A 23,475-nucleotide genomic window follows, 5' to 3' on the forward strand; every position below is an offset into this window, starting at 1 on the left:
AGTTTTAATACTGAAGTCATTTTATTGTAATTTTAAGATCTTCAAATAATCAAGAATCGGATCCTCACCTTAAGCCTGACTGGAGTTTATTTTATGTATTTTGCTCATGTATATGACCACAGAAAAGGCAGAATACTGACATTGACATGCCTGTGCAGTGAAAGGCTCCACCTTTGTTTGTTTTCACAGTATCGGGAGAAAGAAAAGTCACTGTCAAGGTTTCATTCCTGTGGTTCGCAGCACTAACAAAGAGTAAAGACTTTTTTTCCCTGCTTTAACCAGCGTTTGCGAGGCAAACAACGCAGAGTGTGCTGGTTTTTGAAGGTTTTTGAAGGTTCATGGAAGAAAAAAAACGAGGCAATTTTGAGAAAATTAAGCCAAACAAAGCAAATAATATCGGCTGTACTGTCAACCTTCCTTATTTTCCGGGGAAAAAAAGTTTGTAAGGTGTTATTCTCTGAAGTTCTCTCTGCAATCTTATGCTTTTAACCTTTAACAAATCACACTCAACCAGTAAAATTGCAGTTTTATCATGTGCAGAGTAAAGTGCCCTCCATTTAATTGTGCAGGGAGGAAGAAATGTCACTTTCCAGGGCTTACCCAGCATTTATGAGCCAAATAGCACAGCTGCTAGAGATTATCACAGCTGTACTGTAAAATATCCCAGTTTTACAAAGGTGGGGGGGTCATGTTTTAAAAGTTTTCATCTTGCAGTTTGAGGTTAATTTGATTTAAAGTACTTTTTCAACCTTTACTAAACCCTACTGGACCAAAATGGTGGTGTTTGCATGGTTGCACAGTGGACTAAACCACCTTTTATCTGCATTTTCACAGTGTAGGGAGGAAAAAATGTCACCTTCATAAGGTTTTATGCCTGAAAGAGGAACAAACATAAGATATTGAAGTTAAAACTGACTAAACAAAATGTAACTCAAGTCTCACGTGGCAAAAAAGGGTCCATTTACATGACAGTACAGTGAAATACAGCCTTATATTTATGTTAAATATGAACAATATGACTTTTTTAGGTTTAGGCAGAAACATCTGAGGCAAACAACACAGATCGCAGCTGCTGTACTGCAAAACATCGCTCATTTCAAGAAGCACAAGTCACTTTGTGAAAGTCTGTATGTAGCCTGCTGTAATAAACCATATGGGACCAACATTGAGGAGTTAGCTGTACTGTGGAGCACACCTCCTCCACCTGCATTTTCACAGGGCAGGGAGGGAAAAATGGAATCATTGAGGTTTGTAGCTATAAATACTGAAATAAGTATTAGATACTTAAGTTTAGAGTTTAAAGAATTTATAAGATTTTTAGGTTTTATGTCACCGCGGCTGAGGCAGTAAAATCTATCACCAATAATCAATCACAGAGAGGGGGACACGGGAAGGAGAGGGAGGACACAGATGAGGTGCCCCCCCTCTCTGGTTCCGCAGTGGTCCGCGCTCGCACGCGCACACGCACGCGCCGCCGAGGCATTTCGCTGTCAGGGAGAGAAACGCCTCGTCATGCCGGCGCACGAGCCTGACAACCTTCAACATCTGCACCACAACCGCCCGTATCGATCTGACGCTCGTCTCTAATCGATACTCACTTTGTAGAAGATGAGCTTCAAGGTGCCGTAGAAACCCATGGCTGCCCCCTCCGGTAGGTACGAGCCTCCCGGAGCCCCGAGGGGGTGGAAAAAATATATATTACAAAGTTCAAATGAATGAAACCGGAAATAAAATGTGTGAAAATAAAAATAAAGAGGGATATCCGAGAATGGGCGTGACGTCACAGATCCATGGGGCGCTAATCGATGAGTTTGACAGAGGAGCCGCCGAGCTGCTGCCGCTGCTTCAGGATCCACTCACTGACTGACTCCCTCTCTCCGCTCCAGCTCTATGCGGCTCGACCTCCACGGGAACACGCAGGGACATGCCTCTCCGTGCCTCGTGAGAGGGAGGGTGGAGCCTCTGTGCGTGTCCGTGTGTGTGAGAGTGTGTGTGCGTGTCCAGAGCACGGTAATTATCGTCGTGGTAGCCTAATTACCACGAAAACACTCGAGTTTGAGTCCAAAGCGTTTAGAGGGAAACAAGCAGCTGTTTTTAATGACCGCAGACACACATCAAAGGTTCCGACCAGGAGGAAGAAAGACAGAATTAAACGATTAAAAATACCTCACCGGCCACTTCATTAGGTACACACTGCAACAGTTGCACACCCTAAATATCACATCCTCTGCAGAGACACCACGGTGTTAAACACACCCGTTATTTAGTGTAATATACTGGGATATTTATTATTCGTGCTATGTTGTGAATTTGACTTATTATTGTATTATTTAACTTAGTTTAGTTACTGCTCTTACTGTCTTGGAGCAACTGTGACCACATCATTTTCTCTGGGATTAATAAACTAGTTTGATTGTCATACACCTGTACACCTGCTCATTAATGCACATGTCTAACCTACCAATCACATAGCAGCACTCAGTGCATTTAGGCATGCGGTTGAGGTGACCTGCCGATGTTCAAACTGAGGATCAGACTGAGCGAGAAGGGTGTATTTCAGAAGCTGCTGATCTGCTGGGATTTTCCCGCACGACCATCTCTATGGTTTCAATGATGTCAGAGGTCAGAGGGGAATGGCCAGAGTGCTTCACGCTGGCAGGAAGGCAGCAGTAACTCAAATAACCGTTCACCACCAAGCTATGCAGAAAAGCATCTCTGAATACACAACACAATAGGCCTTAAAGCAGCAGAAGAGCACAACACGCACCACTCCTGTCACCTAAGGACACAAAGCCAAGGCTACAATTCACAAAGGATCACCACAATGAAAAATAAAATGAATGAAGGAAAAAATGTTGCCTGGCCTGTTTGCTGCTGTGACAGGCTACATCCACACAGACGGAGCTATTTTGGTAAATGTAACTTTTTCTATGAGTTTTGGCCTTTTGTCCACACATAAACATCATTGTGCACCATGGAAACAGAGCATTGGAAAAACTCCTTTTGAAAACATAGTTTTCATTTCTATATTTCGAAAAGAAGGACAATGGTGATTTTGTCTCACAGCGTCAAATATGTGAACCTTTGTGCACTGTTGAAGAAGGCGATAGTGTTATTATTTGTGGGCTGTTGATTGGCCATTTCCTCAGTGGTTAAGGCTACATGACCTTTTGGGGGGGTAATATCATGTAGACTGAGTTTTTTTTCCCCAAAACCAAAAAAATCCAGGAATGCTATACTAGCAACATGTACCTAATGAAGTGGCATGAGCATACTAGCAAACTAGATGTTTAATAGGTCAGGCCAGTAAAATTACTGGCTTATTTCCCTTTCGTCTACTGTCAAAAAAAGTATCTTGTGAAACTGTTTTTTTTAGCCGTCCGTTCATAAAACTGACATCTCGACAAAACCACAAATCGGTTTGTTTCCACATCACAAAGCAAAGCTGCTGAGGTAAATCAGTGATTTTTAACTTATCTAAAACAAATATATCTATCTATCTATCTATCTATCTATCTATACCTACCTATATATATCTATATATACCTATATCTCTATATATCTCTATATCAGGACGTAACACACACACAAAAAAAAAAAAAAAATACCCAGACTTTTTCTCACAATTTAAAGTTTTTCATTACTTCACAGAACACTTTCAAGCTTCAGTGTTGGTGTTTCTGGCTGCTGCCATTTTGACTTTTTTTGACCAACTAGCGGTTTGTCGTAAACAGAGGGTTTAAACAGTAGGTGGGTGGGGCTTTTGAGACGCCCACATTATAGACATCCCCTCTCTGCTGCCATGTCCTAATCACCTCAGAACCCTGGGGAAGCGTCACTTCAGAGTTAGCGTGTTCCAGAAACAGTGAAGAAAACCAGGATTTGTTTTTTACCTTAGCGAGGTAACGTCCAATTAGGCATGTAGCTTATTTAGTGAGTCACAAACACACAACAGCACAGATGAAATGTTTTACTACTGTCGCTGTCTTTGCGAGTTGGAAATCCGACTTGAGATGGGGTCCAGACTCAAATTCTGACTGGGAACTTTGAAATTCTGGCTACAACTTATTCAGGAACGTGTCATATGACATCATACAGATCCAAAGTGTGAAGCGTGAGCTTTCGGCTCACAGGGATCCCCGTCACCCATCACTGTAACAGCAAAGCACAAAAGAGAACTGTCTGAACCAAAGCTGCAAGCTGACCGCTGCAAACATTCCCATATGGAAAAGAAATAGAAAAAACTTATCAAAGACTTGCATAAGATGTGGCCTACTTCATTTGGTGAATCATATAAGGCTTATATGATTTACTCATGAAAGTGGCCACTTTCTCATTACTTTCATTTATTGTTTTAGTAAGTATGCAAAACATACAAGCTTAATTTATATGATTTTTCAAGGGATCTTATATCTGTTTTCACTCTTGTATCCTTTTCATACAAGTTTCACACAAGACAGATACAAACTTTATAAGATTCATATATATCTTTTCCATATGGGTTGTGACGTTACTCTGAAAGAACGGCCACACAGGCAACAGGAATAAATATGACGCGCTCTCACATAAACAAACACACACGCGCCCACATACGGGCAGCAGGGGGTTGTTGGAGGTTGCAGCTTTCTCACAGCTGATTGACCTGAAGGTCGAGTGACACTCCCACAGGCGTGCACACACACGCAACCGCACACAAACACACATTAGGCAGCTCTGGGAGTTGGTGGAGGTTAATTTGGGAGGTCAAGCCTTTCACTCACTGCCTCCAGAGACAAAACATCCAACACCTTCCTCCTCGCTTACCTGCAGAGTTTTTTTTTTTTTTGCCTTATCTTCCCCCTTCTGGATCTCTCTTCCTTTGTTACCCTGCTGGCTGAGACGCTCTGTTTTTCCCCTTCTCGTCTTATCTTGATTACATACCAGCGCACGGAGGAAGTTGCTGTATAAACTTGGCATCCAGAAAAATGGAAACACCTGTAAATCCAACAAAGCAGCCCTGCAGCCGGTCAAACTGTATCAGCGCTGAGGTGGTTACGTGGACTCTGTTCGGTCTCAGAGGAGTTTGTGATGCTGTTGTCTTGGCTGTATCACACAGAGAGAGAGAGGAAAAGCTGTATATTAAAAACACCTGAATGTATAACCCATACGAGCCTGATTAACACGTGAGACGGGATACACTCGGTCTTTTTTAATTATATTTACAGACCGGATCCAGATATAATGTTGGCGCCTGTTAGTTTGCTCTGAGCTTAATCAAAGACAAACTTTCCAAACAATGCTAAACAGATCATCGGTGCATGCTCAGTATTCCAGCTTGTGGCCCGTCTCCTGCTACTTTAATCTACAAAGGTCGCCACTGCATTCCTGATTGTGTCCAGAGAGACCATTTCTTCTAAAAGTACAGTTTATTTGAAAAAAGAGGCACTGAGCTGTTTTTACTTGTGATTTTTGGACTAAAAACAAGAGGACTTAATGGGAAACCGGCTGCATTCTCAGAGCATGCACTGCATTTAGTAACTGATGCTGCTGCTTATAAGCACCGACTGAAACCAAATGCTGTGCCGGCAATTTTGTCCAATAATGACTCTGAAAGCTCCCGGATAGTGAGTGAAAATTGCTTTGAGTAACATGAAAAACGAGCGATATAAGACATCCTTCTACTGGTCAGTGAACTCTCTGCTCCGAAAGCCAACCAGAGGTCGTGACCTTTGTCAAACAGGAAGTGATAACCTGCCAAGTTCAGTCGCCTCAGCAGTCTCTGAGTGCCCAGTGTTTCCAACTCACACCGATGCAGACGCAGAGGATGGAGGTGTTCACCAAGCGAGTAATTATGGACCATCTTTGCATGTGAACAAGGGTTAAATGTCATCTCCTAACTCACCCCACGAGAAACCACTCACTTTTCCCGCACTACATTTGCAGTATATCATATCAAGCCATGAAACAGCGCCACCCTGAGACTATAAAAACTTTACAAGTTACAGCACCTTAGAAGTACATGAGGTGGCCGCTTCATTTTTTCCCATCTTTTTTGAGCACTTATAACTTCTTAACCTCCTAGGACCTGGCGTCCACATATGCGGACATCACATTTTGGGTTATTTAGACCAAAATACTCAATTTTGCTCTACAAGGGCCTGATATCCACTTACGAGGACATTATACTGCTACTGTTCTATCAAAATTTTAAACGAATATCCTCATATGTGGCTCTCATTTTTCTTAGAAACAAAAATCAGGTAAAAAAAAAATAAAAAATCAATCTGGTAATTCTTTGTTTTTACATTCATCGGGCCCCAATCAGCCCAAATATCAAAGAGAAATTAAAAATGCATGTTGTGGAAGAGTTCAGGTTTTAGGAGGTTAAATACAGGACATAGAAACTTGAAAGTCAGTTTTCAGAAAAAACACATTTAAGCTCTTAAAACTCCAAACAAACCAGTTCTACACTAACTCGCTGTGCTACAATATGAATCTGAAATCTCATTATTGTTGCATGGCCAACTTTGAGCATGACTTTCAATTATGGCAAAATTTTGAAGAACTCTAAGAAATTTTAAAAGAACAGCTGAGATGTTGTGTGACGTCGACACAAACACTGAAGTTAGTGTTGAATACTGTGAAGGACTGGACTGATTTTATACACACGTATGTGTATGCATGTCCAAGACTTTCATTTAATGTGACAACAATGGTCAAGATTCGCCAAGGCTGAGCTGGTTTGGACACGTGTAGGGGATGGTAACGATGGATATACTGGACAAAGGATGTTGAAGATGGAGCTTCCAGGCAGGAGGGAAAAAGGAAGACCTCAGAGAAGACTGATGGATAGTAGTAGTAGTAAAAAAAAAAAAGCTGTTTACCATAATGCCTTAAGTATCATATTATTGACTGTAAGTCTTACAGTAGAAACACATCTGAAACCCGTGCTTTAATACTTTATCCCCAAACAGACTCTTCACACGCTTCTCCCACAGCAGCTGTCATTTACCTGACCTGCTCTGACCCCGCCTCCTGGCTACAGCCATCCTGATCACCTTAATCATCAGGACTCCGGATGATCTTTAACCTCTGAACCTGCTAATCTGTAAACCTCTCTTTCTCTCTGTCATCACATCACTTATTGGTCAATCCTCCTCCCTTCATCTCTTCTTTGCTGCTTTTAAGCCTCTCACCTTATTTCCTTTGTGTCACAGCACTTCCTTCCTCCCACCTTTTCCTTCCATTATATCTGGGACTAATTCTTCTCTTTCTCCTCCTCGTAGTTTCCATTTTGTCATAAATCTGAATTCAGCATCTCCCGCTGTCTGCTTCTAATTTACGTCTTTTTCATCCCTCCACTGGTCTGTTTTCTCCACAGAAACATGCTCGACATGTGTCACAAATTAATTCTGGAAGTTAAAAGCAAAACAAAGAGTGCATGAAGACGTAGGTGGAAAATACAATGTTTGGGTTTTTTAGAAGCATCCCCGTGTCAGTGGTAGGGTCTTAAAAGTATTTTCTGAACCGTACATCAGCTGATTTGCATTTTTTCCGTATCATCTATAATTCAAAATAACTCCATCATCTAGATTTAAGTCTTATTGTTTTTCAAGTTTCCCACATGCACACGTTTATTCTGCAGCTCCTTTGTAATGAATAGAAAGTTTTTCCATCTCACATATGAAACTAAAGAAACTAAAATTTGCTCTCTGCTGTGAATTTACAAGAGAAGCCACTTTTGGAAAAGTGAAGACTGGGAATATTAGACGCTCTCCTGCTCGATGCAAATCTCTGAAAGCAAAACAACAACTAAAACCTGATCTCAGAGAGAGCTGACAATCATTTTATTTTCCAGCAACTTTGCAATGAATCGATAACTTTACAACAGACAAGACTGCAGCGAGTCTCCAAATCCTGTAACAGTATCTACGGTATTATTTAGTGGCTCTAAGCAAAAGATCACCGGTTTGATCCGAGGAGGAGACAAATCCCTCTGGGGGTTTCATCAGGAAAAATTCTGCCACACCAAACATGAGCTACCCACTGTGGTGACATCTTGTGAATAAGTGAACAGCCAGTAGTTTAGGCATTTTCAATACAACATTTTTCTAACACGTTTAAATTTCATGCAGCTTTAATTCATTTTTGGGAGTTTGTTTAGTTTAAGTTTTAGGATGCTGGTGACTAGATGGCGGGTAGTCTGTGGCCTCGTTCCCATTTGCCCATGTGTGCGCTGGATTTTTAGCAGCTACTGAATTTTCAAAATAAGAGTAGGTTTTCATAGCCTGGAGCTCAGATTACAGAGGGCTTGAAAGTGTCAGACACTTTTCTGATTGGCGACACCTTTCTGGAGAAGACTGAAACAAGTCCAGCACGCTTCAAGCAGTGGAAAAAATAGTTAGCAAACACAACACTGGCATTGTGATCATAAACAAGGCTTAAAGTGGGGATGATGGTATCATGTTTGTGCCAGTCTGCAATAGTTTTTGGCTACTCTGAGAGAAAGATTTTGGGTACGAACATCAAAGTTTCCAGTTTCCTGTAGTCCTCCAAAAAACAGCGACTAAGGCCGACTGGAGTAGTTCACATTGCTAGTTGTTATTCTACAGCATGTAGATGGTCTGCAAAGTCATGCTGGTCTATTTAGTCCAACAAGCAGTTTCAAACAAAACAAAACACACACAAAAATGGACGGATGAAGCCAACTATACTTGGGTGGTCTGCCGAGGTGAAGTCCTTTGTGTGAGAAACACTGCATCTACAGCATTCAAATCCCAAGTTGTAAATCTTTAAACATCTGAAAGGACCATCATGAGTGACGAGAGGAAGAGAAGTCCTGCAACAGATGGTCTGACCCCCACACAGGGCCCAGATCATCATGGAGTTGGTCTGTGATTACTTCAACTCAGACAAACAAAACTCTTTTGGATAGTACTGATCAATTTCCAAAAAACACAGAGTGTCTCTATACAGGAAAAGATCGCCAGCTTACATCTCTTCTTCGTGTAATTTTCCCTCCACCCTGTTCATCCTTCAAAGCTCAGCCTCCCTCCCTCTCTGGTATGTAGACCCACAGATTCTCTCCCTCTGATGACCTTGTAAAACCTAAAACTTGTGTGAGTGTGTAAGTGTGTTCTGCATTAAAGCACACCCTTTCCCACACTCAAGGACTTCGAGTGCATGTAAATTTCCAGAAGTTACTCTCCACTCGGTCATGCTGCTCGTTATGTAGCAGCAGAGGTTGGGAGACCTTGTTAAGGCTGATATGACGCTCAACTGATAAAACAATGGATGGCATGTGATAAGAGAGGTGGCAGCAGTCCTTGTTGCAGGGAGAGTGTATGATAACTGTGTTGCTCTGTGGGGGCTGGAGTATATGGTGGTATACGAGATACAATCTTTGTTCCAGGGCTTAAATTTGGCCAATTTTATGTTCAAGGTTGTCTCGTTGGGGAGCTACAATCTCAGGTTGTTTCTGCTGAATGTTTTCCATCAGGTGCTTCGAGACATTACAGAAGTTTAAACTGACGACGAATTGTTGATGCCCAACCCTGTGAAGGAGTCACATTTCTGACCTTATGTGGCACATTTAGGCTAGGAAACTGCAACCTGTACAATCTGTTTTATTCGAAGTACTCAGACATGCATCTGATCTAAAGCGATGGCAGTTTGGCCGTTTGTCAGGAGGCAGAGCGTGTCGCTTACCTGGTCAGAAAGTCCGCGATCTTAAGCTCTGAAGTTCCCCTCGGTGTATTACTGTACTGCTCAGCCATGTGAACTCATGCCATGAAGCTCCTGGTATACAGTTTTTGTGCTGATGTTAATGCCAGAGGAAGTTTGGAGCTCTGCAGCCAGCAGAGCGTTGGCAACTTTTACGCTCTATGCGCCTCATCATTCGACACCCAGTCTGTAACTTTATGTGGCCTGTAGTTAATAAACACTTGGGCTTTGCAATAACACCAGTTTAATTATCTTTGCCTTTCGCGTCTGCGAAGGGCACCATACAGCAAAAGTGACATCATATCTGCTGGTGCAAGCCGGACTTTGGTGTCATGTCAGACAGTTGTGCTGCCACTGAAGCCTCCTGGTAAAAGACAACCATACGAGCCTTCCACACCATAGCTGATGTGGTGGTATTATCTGAGTGTTGTTCAGGAGAATACTTCAGTGTACACCCACGCCCTCAGCGCTCGTTTTAATGGTACAGAGCTGTGGCGGCAGGTTTCTGTGCAAAGTGACTAATGTGGTGGGTACAGATGGTTGGAGAATGTGTAGTGTTGAAGACAAAGCTCTTTAGAGGAACCTATCCTTCATACATGCTTGTAAAGGCAGGCACACCTGTGTGAATGGGAGTGAAAACACCTGAATACAAAGATTCAGAGGTGTCGCCTATTATTTTTGACAATGTAGTTAGTGTATTTAAAAGTATAAAGCCATTCTTCAGGTTGGTTTGGGACGTTGATATTTGCTCTGTGGTAAAATAGATGTGGACACGAAGACGATCATAAGAGGTCTTTACTGCAGCAATGCTTAAAGCTCAAAGGGGAACTGAAGCCATACAGAATTTAAACTTTGGCTAAGTTTTACAGGAGTTCCATAATTTGAACCTCACAAATCTTCCTTATAATAAAAAGCATTTCTCCTCCAGCTGTAGTGATGATTAAGTTGGAAAATGAAGAAACTTCATGTAGAGATGTTAATGTAAGGTTTTCATAACAAACTGCTGCTGACAGTGACAGATTTTTAAAAAGAAAAAAGATGCATCCTCTTAAAAATGCATGCATGGTAATATTAGAAAGACTCCAAATCCAGCAAGGTCAGAATTACAGAGTCACTCTGCAGTTACTTCACCATCTCTGCACACTGGAAGAGTAAACTGTCAACTTCAATGGGCAGTCTAGATAGAAAGCACTCTTCTCACACACACTAGGGGAACCTCACTCCCCACTATTAGTTCCTATCTTTTACAAAAGCACCTGTTTATTTCCTTTGATTCAATGATTTTGCAATCTAATAAAGCAGATTTTCATTTCTCATTGTGTTTTATGCACCAGCTCATTGCTGATAGTCCTACTGCCCGCTGCGAGGCCTGTAAGCCCAGACTGCCGACTTCTTCACCAGCGCTTTGTCCAACATCTGTTTTAACTCTGTTGCCTTAAGTTTAGATACAGGAAATATTTTTATTACAGATAGGCTTTGATTTAGAGCTCTTTGCGTTCTCTTCTTTTAGCTCTTTTTTTTTTTTTTTTTTTTTTAAATTTACCTTTAGGCTGCAATACAATTCAAATACATTTATTTTTTGTGTAAGGTTGATTTTAGCTGCTGTGACACTTTCTGATCTTAACCCAACTTGATCAGAATCCACAGAAACTATTAACACACACTCCAAAAAATTATTTTCACTGGTCTCCAAGCAGCTAAGGTTTGGAGCTATAGCTGGGGTCATCAGCAGTGACTATGACCTCACAGGGTTAAGCTCACCAAGTCAGTCTGAGTCACTCACACCAGTGAGGTTCGACTGTTATTAATCGGGATTTTTTTTTTTTTTTTTTCCCCCAGAGGTTGTTTTGGTTCGTTTTAGGATGTTGTGGCCCAGGACTGGTTCTGGTCCTTGGGCCATGTTTTGCTCTGTGATGGCAGGGATACACTCCAGCCTCTGTAACCCTAAATTGGATAAGAGGGAGGGATAAGTGTGAGGTACATCCATTAAAAACAGTTGGAACATATACTGTGAGCCACAAAGAGAAAGTTGGTACCTAATCTTGATGAGACGGTGTTGGTGATGTGAGAAACGGGATTTTATTTCCCTTTTCCAGCATGAATACAAAGTAATGCAGGGCAACCCTCCAGAGACTCCGCTATCCATATTTAATGAACTGAATGCACAAATATCAGCTGAAATGAAGGTAAAAATTGTATAAAGTAAAAGAATATGCCTTGTTCTTTTTTACTTTTTTTACACTTCTACTATTTCTAAAGAAAAATCAGCAAACCAAACAAGTTTTTTGTATGTTTGCGATCCTCAGAGCTAACGATTGTCAGACAGTGAGAAACAGTCCGACACAGAGAAAACCACTTCAAAGACGCACACAGACACACTTCAAAAGGGCAGAGGCAGATGTGGACGGACGTGTGTGTGTGTGTGTGTGTGTGTGTGTGTGTGTGTGTGTGTGTGTGTGTGAGTGTGAGTGTGTTAGCAGGATTACCCTACGAGTGTGTGAGGAATCAATAAGGAGCGAGAGGGGGGAGGAGAGAGGATCAGAGGAATGTGTGAAAGATTGATTTTCAGCAGATGATGTTTCATCTCTTTCTCTCTGTAGATGACTGTGTGTTAGAGTAGAAGAAGACCCTAACGCTCAGAGTTCATTTTAGCATCAATAATGCAGCACAAACAACCAACAGTGAACGCTTCAGAGGTCAGAAGGTCACCGGCCATAAAGCATGTGCAAAAATATCATAAATCATTCACCCCTCCAGGCTGCAGAGAGATTAAATGTATTTTAACACCTAACACCAGAGAGGCTGGTTTCCAGCATGATGCAGAGCATCTTCCAGAAATGATTCAGTTTTCATTGCAAACACATGCAGCAGATTGCAGCCAATCCCTGAGCTGCCGGAAGTTTCTTCCATTGAAAATGAAGCTCCTCCTCTCCACCATCAACAAGTGCTGCTTACACTGAGATTGTCTGACTGTTGGGTTTCTCTCTCTGCTATTGCAGTCTTTCCTTTACAATTAAAAAGCATCTTGCAACAAGGCGAGTGCTGTTGTGAACCAGCACAGTGTAAATGAAATTAATGACAACTGGATCATTACAGATAGAGATGCAGCAGGTGTAAAATTCTGGGCTGATATCGACATATAGGAAAGTGCAAAATTGATATAATTAAAAACCTTAATGTTGCCAGTATCAGTCGGCTTTGTTCAACTGTGATGTTTCCAGGATGGAAAGCTTAAATCTTAAATCTTTAATGACTTTTAAAAGCATTTCAGATTTGATCTAATCCACACAGCGTTAAAGGTATACATACAGGATCAAACATAAACATACATTCAGTTTTAATAAGTGCTGCTGAATGTTATTCCGTGTTTTAACTTGACCAGCCCAAGGCTTGTTTACTGCTCAACAGTGATCATGAATGACTACAACTGGTAGTTTCTCTTTGCTAGCATAAAAATGAGTTTGACAGCACTGCATTGACTGCAATATTCCGAACAATGGGAAACTTGAAGGAAGATCTAAGAAGGAGAATTCTAGACTTAAACAAGCTAGGAAGCTGTCATGGAGCCATTTCTAAAGAACTGCTCATTCCAAGATCATCAGTTCAAACAACTGCACACAAGTTATTCGGATGTGTCACCACTTTCCCAAGGTCTTGAAGAAACATATGTCCAAACTGTCACCCTCATGTTCAGGAACAACCAGTTGAGATGAGACAAAGTTTGAGTTGTTTGGCCACAGTGACAATAGGTATATTTGGAGGACCCTGTACCAACTGTCAAGCATGGTGGTAGTAGTGCAATGCACATTGCACAATGTGGATGGAAATATGAGGGAGAACTACCTTCAAACTCTTCACCTGAAATCAATTTAGATTCAAACTTAAACACAGATCTGTGTCCCAACGCAGCAATGATCCCAAACACACATCTGGGCTGGCTCTGTCTCAGGAGGTACAACAAGTCATCCATTGATTGGAAGGTTGGTGGTTTGATCCCTGGCTGCTCAAGTCTGCATTCCAAAAGTGTCTTTGGGCAAGAAACTAAATGTTTATTAAAGTAAGAATGTGTGTCAGTATTAGATAGAAAGCACTTAGGCATAGAAAAAAAAAATGTATGAATGGGTGTGAGAGGGTAAAGGAGGTAAGTTGTATGAAGTGCTTCGGGTGCTCCAGTAGAGTAGAACAGCTCTATATAAAGAACCATTGCATTTACATCAGAACTGGTTTTAGAATGGATAAAGCAGGCTAACACTAAGCGTCTGAAACTCCTCGGAATTTATAGACTATACTCAAAAGACAGGTCCATACCAAGGAAACCAACCAATTTAAATTAGCTCTAGCAATTTTAATAAAGAAAGATATTTTCTTATGCTATCAAATAAACATTTACTAGCTTAAATTTAATAGCGCCCCTGTGTTCTTCACCATAAGCCATTAGCAACTGTTGTTTTCTTTCAACTTGCAGAGATATTTTAAGAGTCAAAAACAAGCTTGTGCAGCCACTGAAGATAATGGTTGAATAAGTTATTACAGCTTCGTCAGCCCTCAATTAAAAATTACTTCTACAATAAAATGCTACAGTAAAAATAGTCAATTACTAGGAACATCTACCGTGAGGAGAAATTGAGCTTAGCGAGCTAACAAGCTGCCGGGTCTGAAGACAGAAGTCATTTCCAGTGGGACACATTACAGAGGTGCAATGCAGCAAACAACAAGTGGTTTATAATGGAAGTAAACAATGCCACTGCACCGTGCAGAGAGTGTGTGCGCGCGCATGTGTGTGTTCATCTATAATGAATGCCGACAGTGTTGGAGGAATGTAAGGGAGTTAGTGCTCATGTATATTTTAATGAGTACCTGTGTGTCTGTGTGTCTGTGTGTGTGTGTGTGTGTGTGTGTGTGTGTGTGTGTGTGTGTGTGTGTGTGTGTCTCTCTCTCTCTAAGCTGCAATTGTTCCCAGGGGAGAAATAGAGATTCAACAGCGCTAGCAATCAGGATGGGAGGATGGAAGGAAAAAAGGCACAAAGGAAAGAAAGAATTAAGATACACACTCAGAGGAAGAATAAAAAGCCCTTTTAATATGCTGACCTTGTGTGTGATCAAGCATTAGCATGTAAAGAGGGTAATCCTAAGATCTAAGGAATATGCAGAGTTGCAATATTTCTTTAATACAATGCTTAATTCTACCTGCTTGGTATGTGGCAACTATCACAGCAATACAAAAAAATAAACTAAAAACAATGTTAAAGTTCGATAAAGAGCAAGTCCACTGGCAGGCACTAGATTTTCGCGCTCCTAAACCAGTGTCTACTTCCAGTTTGGCGACCCAAGAAAACCTCAGAGGAGACGAACCTGAGGTGGAAACTTTGGACATGAAGGAGCATCAAGTTTACTCTGAGTGCCTCTTTACATCTATAAAGGGAAGTGTGCACAGGAAGAACCTGTGTCAATCAAATTCACCCAATAGTAGTGATGACAGGTGAAAGAACAGTTAGGAACAGGAAGTGGGCAGGTGCTAACCATTACAGGAAGTGTAGCAACTACCAATGTGAACGCAGTATTTAAAAATCAGTGTTTATTTGCCTCAAACTTCAAAGTAGGGCTTTGGCACAACAGCAAAAATGTTTCAAAAGGTACAACTTTTACTTTTTCTGTATGGTGGGGTACCAGTCTGTAGGTCTGTGTGACCGGACCCTTATTCACTTGACCACGACTGTCGCACATCAAAAATGCATCAAGTTAACACTGCATGGTTCGTTGTCATATTTTTTTTTAAAAAGAGGCTTAAAAACTTTGCAGTCTTTGCCTCAAAAGCATTTTTCCCCACCCACTGCAGGTTGTTGCTCTAGCACCACCTTCACTGCTGCAGAGCTCTCCCACAGACTTCAGTGAAGGACTCTGTCAAAGCCACGTCTCTCTTCTTTTAGTCCTCTGATTGAAGCCTGCATCTCGATAACATCAGTCAGAAACATCATGTATGGTGCACAGTGTGTCTAAGTATAAGAAGAAATACTAGATGTGTGGGTGAAGACAGGCAATCAGAAAGAAAAACAGACTGGGGGGGAGTGCGAGAACGACACAAGCCTCGAGGTTTGAGTGGCATTCTTCAGGTGTCGCCTTACATGCAATAAAACACAGAACGAGAGAGAGAGAGAGGAGACAGGACAGCAGAGCACCTGTTCCTCGTTGTGTTCCCTCTCTCACACACACATGAATGAGGGTCAACGGAACACCGGCCCACCAATAAGAACACAGTTCTGTGGGGTTGCCATGGTAATGGTGCAGTTAGAGAAAGACATGAGTGGTTTAAAAAAAAAAAAAAAAAAAACAGGAAAAAAGGAGAAGGTCGATTTATACTTCAGCTACCACGTTTGAACACCTCAGTTTTTACAACACATTTTATATTTAGTCAACCGGGTGGGGTTACAGCCATGTTATTACAGATTGACACCTTTTATCCACTTAAATGACAAAAAACACATTACTTTCACCATTTAAGTTTTATTTGGTGATGATTTGCAAGAAGGTTTAATCCTGTGTGGGTACAACCACTTGTTATAAAAGGTTTTGAAGTCAGTTTTCGTCTACATATATTTCTAAGTTGAGCTAATGTTAACAGTTAATGAAAAAGACAGACTACTGACGTTCTGCAGACGCTAACTTGTCAACCACTTGGCTTGAGACAATCGTAGTGACTACGTAAGGTCACATGAATATTGGCTAATCACAAGGCCTGAAGACCACTGTGCAGCCACTGGGCAAACACTGGTTGTGTGGGGAAAAATAAGTATTACGCAACTAGTTGGGAGCATTGCGGAGGGTTGATGGCAGTTTCTAAATGCCAAATCACACAGGTCTACAAATGTGTCAGTGACCTCTGACTTATGGCAACCATCTGTCGCTGTGGGGTGGGAGGTGGGGGTGGACTGAAAACTCCAGTTTCTGTTACACTTTTTTACACTACTGCTGGGCTAAATGTTGGTATGCGTTTGCGGACAAATGCAAAAAAACTACACACAACCAGTCACTTTTTTAGTTTTTTGTGCAGCACCTTCTTTGCAATCGATTTCATCCAGCCATAGCCAGAAACCTCCAACAGCCACTGCCAAACAGGCCCTAGTAGTCAGTTGAGGCCAACTCTTGAGTAATGTGTGCATAACGTCACATAAGAAATCTCAGTACATACAATATAGGTGTGGCTTCTGGGTCTGAAAAATTAGCCAATGAATGCCTTGAATGGCCTTTAATAGCCCCTGTTCAGGGCGGGTGGGGGCAGCATCCCTCCATTTGATTGTCTGATCAGCACCACGCTATCTCCATCTTTTATATACAGTGACTGGAAAAGGTAGTTAGTGTTACTTTAGTACATTCAAGTTCATTACAATTAGATTCATAGTTTAATCTTCCTGGAAAACCTGCTGGTGAAGTCTTACCCTGTTATGACTCCATTATCAGCTCTAAATTCTGGTGGTAAGCCATAACCACACAGTAAGGAATTACATTTTGTTTCTTTATTTTCTCTGTTTGCAAGATTAAAAGTGAAGATTACATCAAAACATCAAAGCTACTGGCAGAAAATGGCCCTGATGTACAAACATATTTGCATAAATCCTTTTTAAATTCACACATCTGACAGCTTTGACAGGCTGACAGGAGAGAGTGTCAGTCTGACTGACTGACAAGAACGTTTGCTCCTCGTTTACACAAGAGAACTTGAAAAATCCGGGGCATTAAAAACACTCATTGCCAATACAACGTCTGGCTTCAAACCTAGCTCTTTGGATGAACTTTCTTCCTCTCTCTGACTTGCGTCACTACGTACTACAGTAAAGAAAAAGCTACAAGACACAAAAACCGTCATGACATCAGAGCTTCAATAAAAAAGATACCAGCTCTTTATTAAAGGTGTGCCGTTAGGCTGAGCGAAAATTGAGAAAGAAACAAACTTGATCTTTTTTCCCCCCTCTTCTAAGACGCCGGATATGAAAGAATTAAATTACATTTTTCAGTAGTCGTGTGAACGTGCTGCAGGGAGACTTTACTGTAACCGGAAGGTCACAGATTCAAGCCTCCGTCCTGCTGACGAGCAGAAGAGTCCAGGAATGCTGCAGCTCGAGGAATGTGTGTGTATGACGCACTGACTCGGCGTGGCCGAACCTGACTGGCTGGAATGTGACCGCATGCACGCACACACACACAAACACACACACACACACACTCAGAGCGTGGGTATGAGGGTGTGTTAAGGTGTGTATGAGCAAAAGGAAGAAAGACTTGGAAGGCGAACAGAAAGGCCAACTAATAAATTATGTGTTAAATGTTCCATTTTGTAGGTTTGTGTACCTGTGGTAGAAATGCACCGTATTGGACGAACTAGACCACATGATGTCACTGATGTTGGTGAAATTAAAATATACCGAGTTTTCATTTTGGGAAGGCACGAGGAGCATCCTCCAGGTCTGAAAAATGAAACCTGGAGATACCAAAAACTGCAGTTCCTCTAATGTCCACTTGAGGCCCACTCCAAAAGTAAGCCAACTCTCATAGTTAAGAGATTTAAAAATGTCCACCTTTACAGCAGAAATAAAGATGTTTACAGTCTAGTAAAAATAGGCTTCAGCCATTATGCAAAAAAGTTAAAAGCTTAACATAATGGGCATGGCATCTTTGATTGACAGCTGTCCCAGAACAGCTGCTAGCTGTCAGCTTTGTGATGTTGGTGCCTGCTGGAGTGAAATGATCTAAAAATATTTTATTTTACAATACATATTTTTTTTTAGTCTGCACTGATTAGCAGCTGTCTAACTAACCTGTTGGTGGATAAAATGCTATTTAACCCTCTTGACCATATATGTTTGTTTCTGGCTAAAAAAAAAATCCCAACAGCAACGTTTTGGCAACCAAATTTATTCATTTATTTATTTTTAGTCTGAAACCAATGAGCTGCATTGTATAAAAGATGCACCCATCCATCTTTTACAGACAGAAGAAAGCTGACTCTCTGCCAGTTCTGTGCTTTGAAGTGGCTTCTTTTCTCACTTTGTGATGGACAACACAGACTATTCACTGGAAAGTACGAATATGACGCATTCTCAGGATGAATCATTCAGTCGGCTCAAGGTTGCAACACAAACCCCCCTCCATGTGAGGTGGTAAACTAACAAAACAGAGGGACGGCATAAAAAGCATCCAAAGCACTCAGTAGACGTTTCTCCTCGTACCAACAACTCTCTTGTTTTGTGACGTCTACACCTAGAGGCCACACCATGACACAAAAATGGAGGTTTCCTACATTTTAGCCCTGACATTAAAATGCGGCCTCCTCCGACAGTAATACGATTGGGTTCATCCCTCCTCCTAAAACTCAAACAAGAGACACCACGTTTCAGACCAAGGGTGTAGATTTGGCATGGACGGAAGGGACATGTCCCCACCAATAATTTGATCTCTTCGAGTAAAGAAAAACAAAACCGATAGAAAGAAAAAAAACGATCTGTCAACGTCTCATTCACCCAGCGGTGCAGAAAGAGTTAAATTACGTTCTCTACTGGAGTCCTACCCCATGTGACAAATATGGCCAATGTGATTGGCTGTGCCTTTCAGGGAGCTCCGTTTAGTTTTAACAGCGGCAAGCCTGCGCTGTGAGGACCTGCAAGGAGGAGAGGAGGATGGCAGCACAAAGGAAGAACCTGGATATAAGAAAGTATTTTTCAAAGAAACCTGTAAGTCACTTAAAGTCAAGTTCACTCATAACACCATACATGCCAACCCTTCCGATTTTTCCGGGAGAATCCCGAATTTCAGTGCCCCTCCCGAAAATCTCCCATCCAATTTCACAGTCGCTCATTTCCGGTCTATGTTCCGGCCCGTTTCCGGCCAGACAATAATAACGGTGACATTTAACTTATTTTATCCGATAAATAAACACTGTAAGATTCAAGTTTTTTTGTATATATATATGAATACATGTATATGTATACCACTCCCCCCACCAACAGCTCTTTTGAATGTCTTGCTAATTCTGAGGTCTAAACGTTGGCAAGTATGTGCTAGGCTTTGGCCCACATCAGTCTAAAATTGTATATAACCATGAATAATGTGTTGCCATGTCCACCAGGAGAGACTGGACAGTATAGATGTAAAACAAATATGCCAGCAGTTTATCTCAGTTAACGAGAGGAGAAGGCATGTGTTTGGCTCCTTCACATAGTGGACATTGAGTTGTTGCGTGGGGCACCAGTAGTCCATGTCTGTTGCTGTAACAGTAGTTCATGTTTAGAATAAAAAAATCCCAGCTCACTGATTTGATCGGGGCAATAGTGCCTAAAATGTTGCATCATTTTGCTGAGAGATCTTTTACTTTGTGGTCATCTTAGATGAGTAGTTTTATGGACAAAAACCAGCAGGTCATTCAGTGTTCCCTTAGTGCTAATGTATAAGAGATGTTGGTGTACTATAACTGAAGTAATGTTGTTAAGTCCTTAAAGTCATATTCTTTTATTGTCATGACTGTATTTGAAGCTATTTTTATTTTTGTATGATACCTGATTTATATGGAATATGGCTGAAGTAAACTAAAGCCTAAAATACTTAGTCAGTCATTTAGGCAAGTATATTTTTCCTTTTTTATCAAGAAGCAAAAACAAAAAAAAAAAAAAAAAAAAAAAAAAAAAAAAAAAGGAAACAGGGCAGGGTTCGGTGGTTGAATCATCCGTGCCAAATGCCAAAACCAAATCTACGCCCTTGTTTCAGACCCTGTACAAGCAAAGGAAAGGAAAAGTTTGTATTCGCATACCAGACATGCCACTGCAGATCTAATGTGCCTCCATTCACGCCAGTCATCTGACCCTAGCCAGGTCAGTGTGTGTCTGTCATGTGTCTTTCACAGACATTTTGAGTGAATAAGAAACAGGCCGAGTGTGTGTCAACAAGGTCACACTAAATCGGTTTAAAAACTAAGATAAAACCTCTTCACTGAGCATTAAAGTGTATTAATATAATTCCAGTACAAGTGTGTGTGTGTTTAATCCCCTATATGTGTAGTAATCTAGAAAAAAATGCTCTTAGATTACAGATGAGTGCCCTAGTTTTTCTGTCTGGTCCCTTACAAACACAAACATTTGTACTTTGTGAGGACCCTCGCTGATATATAGCATTTCTTTGGCCACTAACCATCACGCCTAAAAGCCTCGACTCAATTTTAAATTCAACCAAACCCACAGTATCCCCACAGCATCTTTTAAGAAGTCAAATGGGCCTTTACAAAGACAGTCATGCATCGCCCATCAGCAAACTTGACTTAAAAGGAGAAAAAAAACAAAACTGCTTTCACGTGTTTTGAATTGAATAAAAACCAAAATGTGCCCCCTAGAGGCCATAGAGAGAAATGCAGAACCGAACCATCAGTTGATTTTCGGGTGTCCCATCATCACATTAACAACTATACACTGTACTGGTTCTGCACCAGTATGACGGTGCATGTGTCTGTGTGTGCTTAAGCCATCAGTTCCCATGGGACTAGACTTCATATCCCATGATCCCGCATGTGTGAGAAGAATCTGAGGAATGTTGACTGCTGCACATTCCCACCCACACCTCCTCTCTGTGTGTGCCTATCTTTGTGATGACTAATTTAGTTTGAGTCCTTGGGATTGAGGACATCATTATCAGGTATGATGGGATATCTGATGTTCTCACTGTGGCTGCTAGACAGCACATTTTTTCATTCTTGTATTCGAAACAAATTCATGACATGTGAGACTAAAACATGTGACTAAGGACAGGTCAACTTGATCAGCCTGAAGCTTTTGGCTGATGGCATATAAAAGGTGGTTGAAGCTACTGTGAGGTCACAGGCTGGTTTGTGGACTCTTAATTTGAACATTTTGGCAATCGTCATCATGTTTTAAAAAAATAAACTCATATTCTACTACTTTATAAATTACAGATATGAGCCACAGACTGAGATGCTTTACAATCTGCAATATCGACACTATTGCAAACATGATCATAATTTATAACTCTGACTCCGACTATTGACTTAGAACCGAAACTCATCAGGAAAACATGACCAAGGTTGTGCATCCAAAGCTTCTTTCAGCCATTCTCTTTAGGGGTCGCCACAGCAACCCATCTCACCCTATCCCAGCATCCTCCTCTGTCACACTAACCCTCTGCATGCATCCATCTTCTCTCTGGTCTTACACTTGGCAGTTCCATCGCCTTTTTGTTGTGCCACCGTATCCAAATCATACACCACAGCTAGTCTCGCTACCATCGTGTAAGCCTTCCCTTTCGCTCTTGCTGCGATCTTTCTCTCACAAATCACCCTGAAACCTGTCTCCACCATGCCTGCACTCTCCTCTTCACCTCTCTTTTGCACCAACTGCTACTGGATAGTTGACATCAGCTATTTTCCTGTCGTTCCCATCTCCCTGTCATTGACACGTGTATTCTGTCTTGCTTCTACTCACTCTCCTTACTCTTCACTCCAGAGTTTACCTCGACCTCTAGGCTCTCTTCAAAATGTCATCTGCCAACATCATAGTCCACGAAGACTCCTGTCTGATCTCATCTGTCACTCCTGCTGCACACCTCACCCCAGCCCCTGGCACCACGCTTTCTCTGCCTGTTCTTCATGCAGCACCACAGTTCATCTGCTCTCTCTGACTCCACGAAGACACAGAAACTCCTGACACTCTCAAATCTCAGCATGATGCCATAATGCTGCTCACAGATCATCACCTCTCTCCTTAATCTAGTATGTGCAAACAATCCCCGTAAGTCGAAAGCTCCACCTTCACACCGCTCTGAAAAGTTTCAGAAACTGTTTTTCTACTTCTCATTTACACGGTGTAAATAAAATGTGTATATGTGTAAACGTATACACATACACAGAGGGTATTTCAAAGCAAAGCTTTCAGTAATTCCACGGAGTGAAACCATTTTTCAGAGCAAAGATCTGATGGATTCTTCATGTGAGAAGACACACACACACACACACACACACACACACACACACACACACACCTCTCTCAGGTGTATTTCATTCACACTGAGGAGATAAAGTGTACACTGGAGCCACCTGCTGGATGATTGCAGAAGAAGCAGGAACTCATAAGTATAAAAATATATTGGCAGCAGTAGAAGAAACACTTTTATAGTTTAAAAGTATAAATATACCAATCAGTAAATGGACTTCAAGAGAAAATAAAGATCCTACTGATTTATTCTGTTTGAATGAGCCTATCCTCCACTGCTGTGGACCTACTGTGAACACAGTGTAATTACACATGATGTAACAGAACAAACAGAGCTCATTAAAGCACCTCTCACATTTTAGGATATTTCACCGTATTGGATTATACAAAAGCTGCAAGACACAGATCGTAAGCAAATTGGGATATTTATCCATATATGCAAACTGTATGAACACTGACCATTAGCCAATTACAGCAGCAGGACATGATTGGGCATCAAGGCATCTTCAAAAACACTTTAAATATCTGAATGAGACTTTATACTGGATGACTGTTGAAATAGTTGAAATTTTTAAAATGTCGTTCTTTATCCCAACGTGTTCATGAATTATCCTTAAAGTCCAAATCTGCTGTCTCTTTTTACAAATGTGTCAGGCTTTTCAATTATTTGTCAGAGTTTCTAAATTCTCCAGCTCTTTGTTTCCCCGAAGATCTAAAACTGAGGTGGTGAGTATTAGACTGACCCACAGAGGAGCCACTTCATGGGCAAACCTGCAGTCTCAAATAATGAGAA

The 23,475-nt window shown here is 41.4% G+C and overlaps 1 protein-coding gene across 2 annotated transcripts in view; it reads right to left on the reverse strand.

Annotated features, from left to right (window-relative positions):
- Window positions 1-23,475, reverse strand: part of LOC116332936 (F-box/WD repeat-containing protein 7-like) — a 50,971-nt gene that overhangs the window by 20,984 nt on the left and 6,512 nt on the right. The window contains exon 1 of one of the 2 annotated variants that reach the window (XM_031756037.2): window positions 1,599-1,902. The exons of the other annotated variant lie outside the window; for it this stretch is intronic. Within the exon in view, the coding sequence (XP_031611897.1) occupies window positions 1,599-1,637 (39 nt within the window). The 5' untranslated portion in view covers window positions 1,638-1,902. Of the gene's footprint in view, window positions 1-1,598; window positions 1,903-23,475 lie in introns of those variants that run through there. 2 annotated transcript variants of the gene reach the window in all.

This window comes from Oreochromis aureus, linkage group 3 (genome assembly GCF_013358895.1).
Source record: "Oreochromis aureus strain Israel breed Guangdong linkage group 3, ZZ_aureus, whole genome shotgun sequence".
In the NCBI taxonomy this organism is placed as follows: Eukaryota; Metazoa; Chordata; class Actinopteri; order Cichliformes; family Cichlidae; genus Oreochromis; species Oreochromis aureus.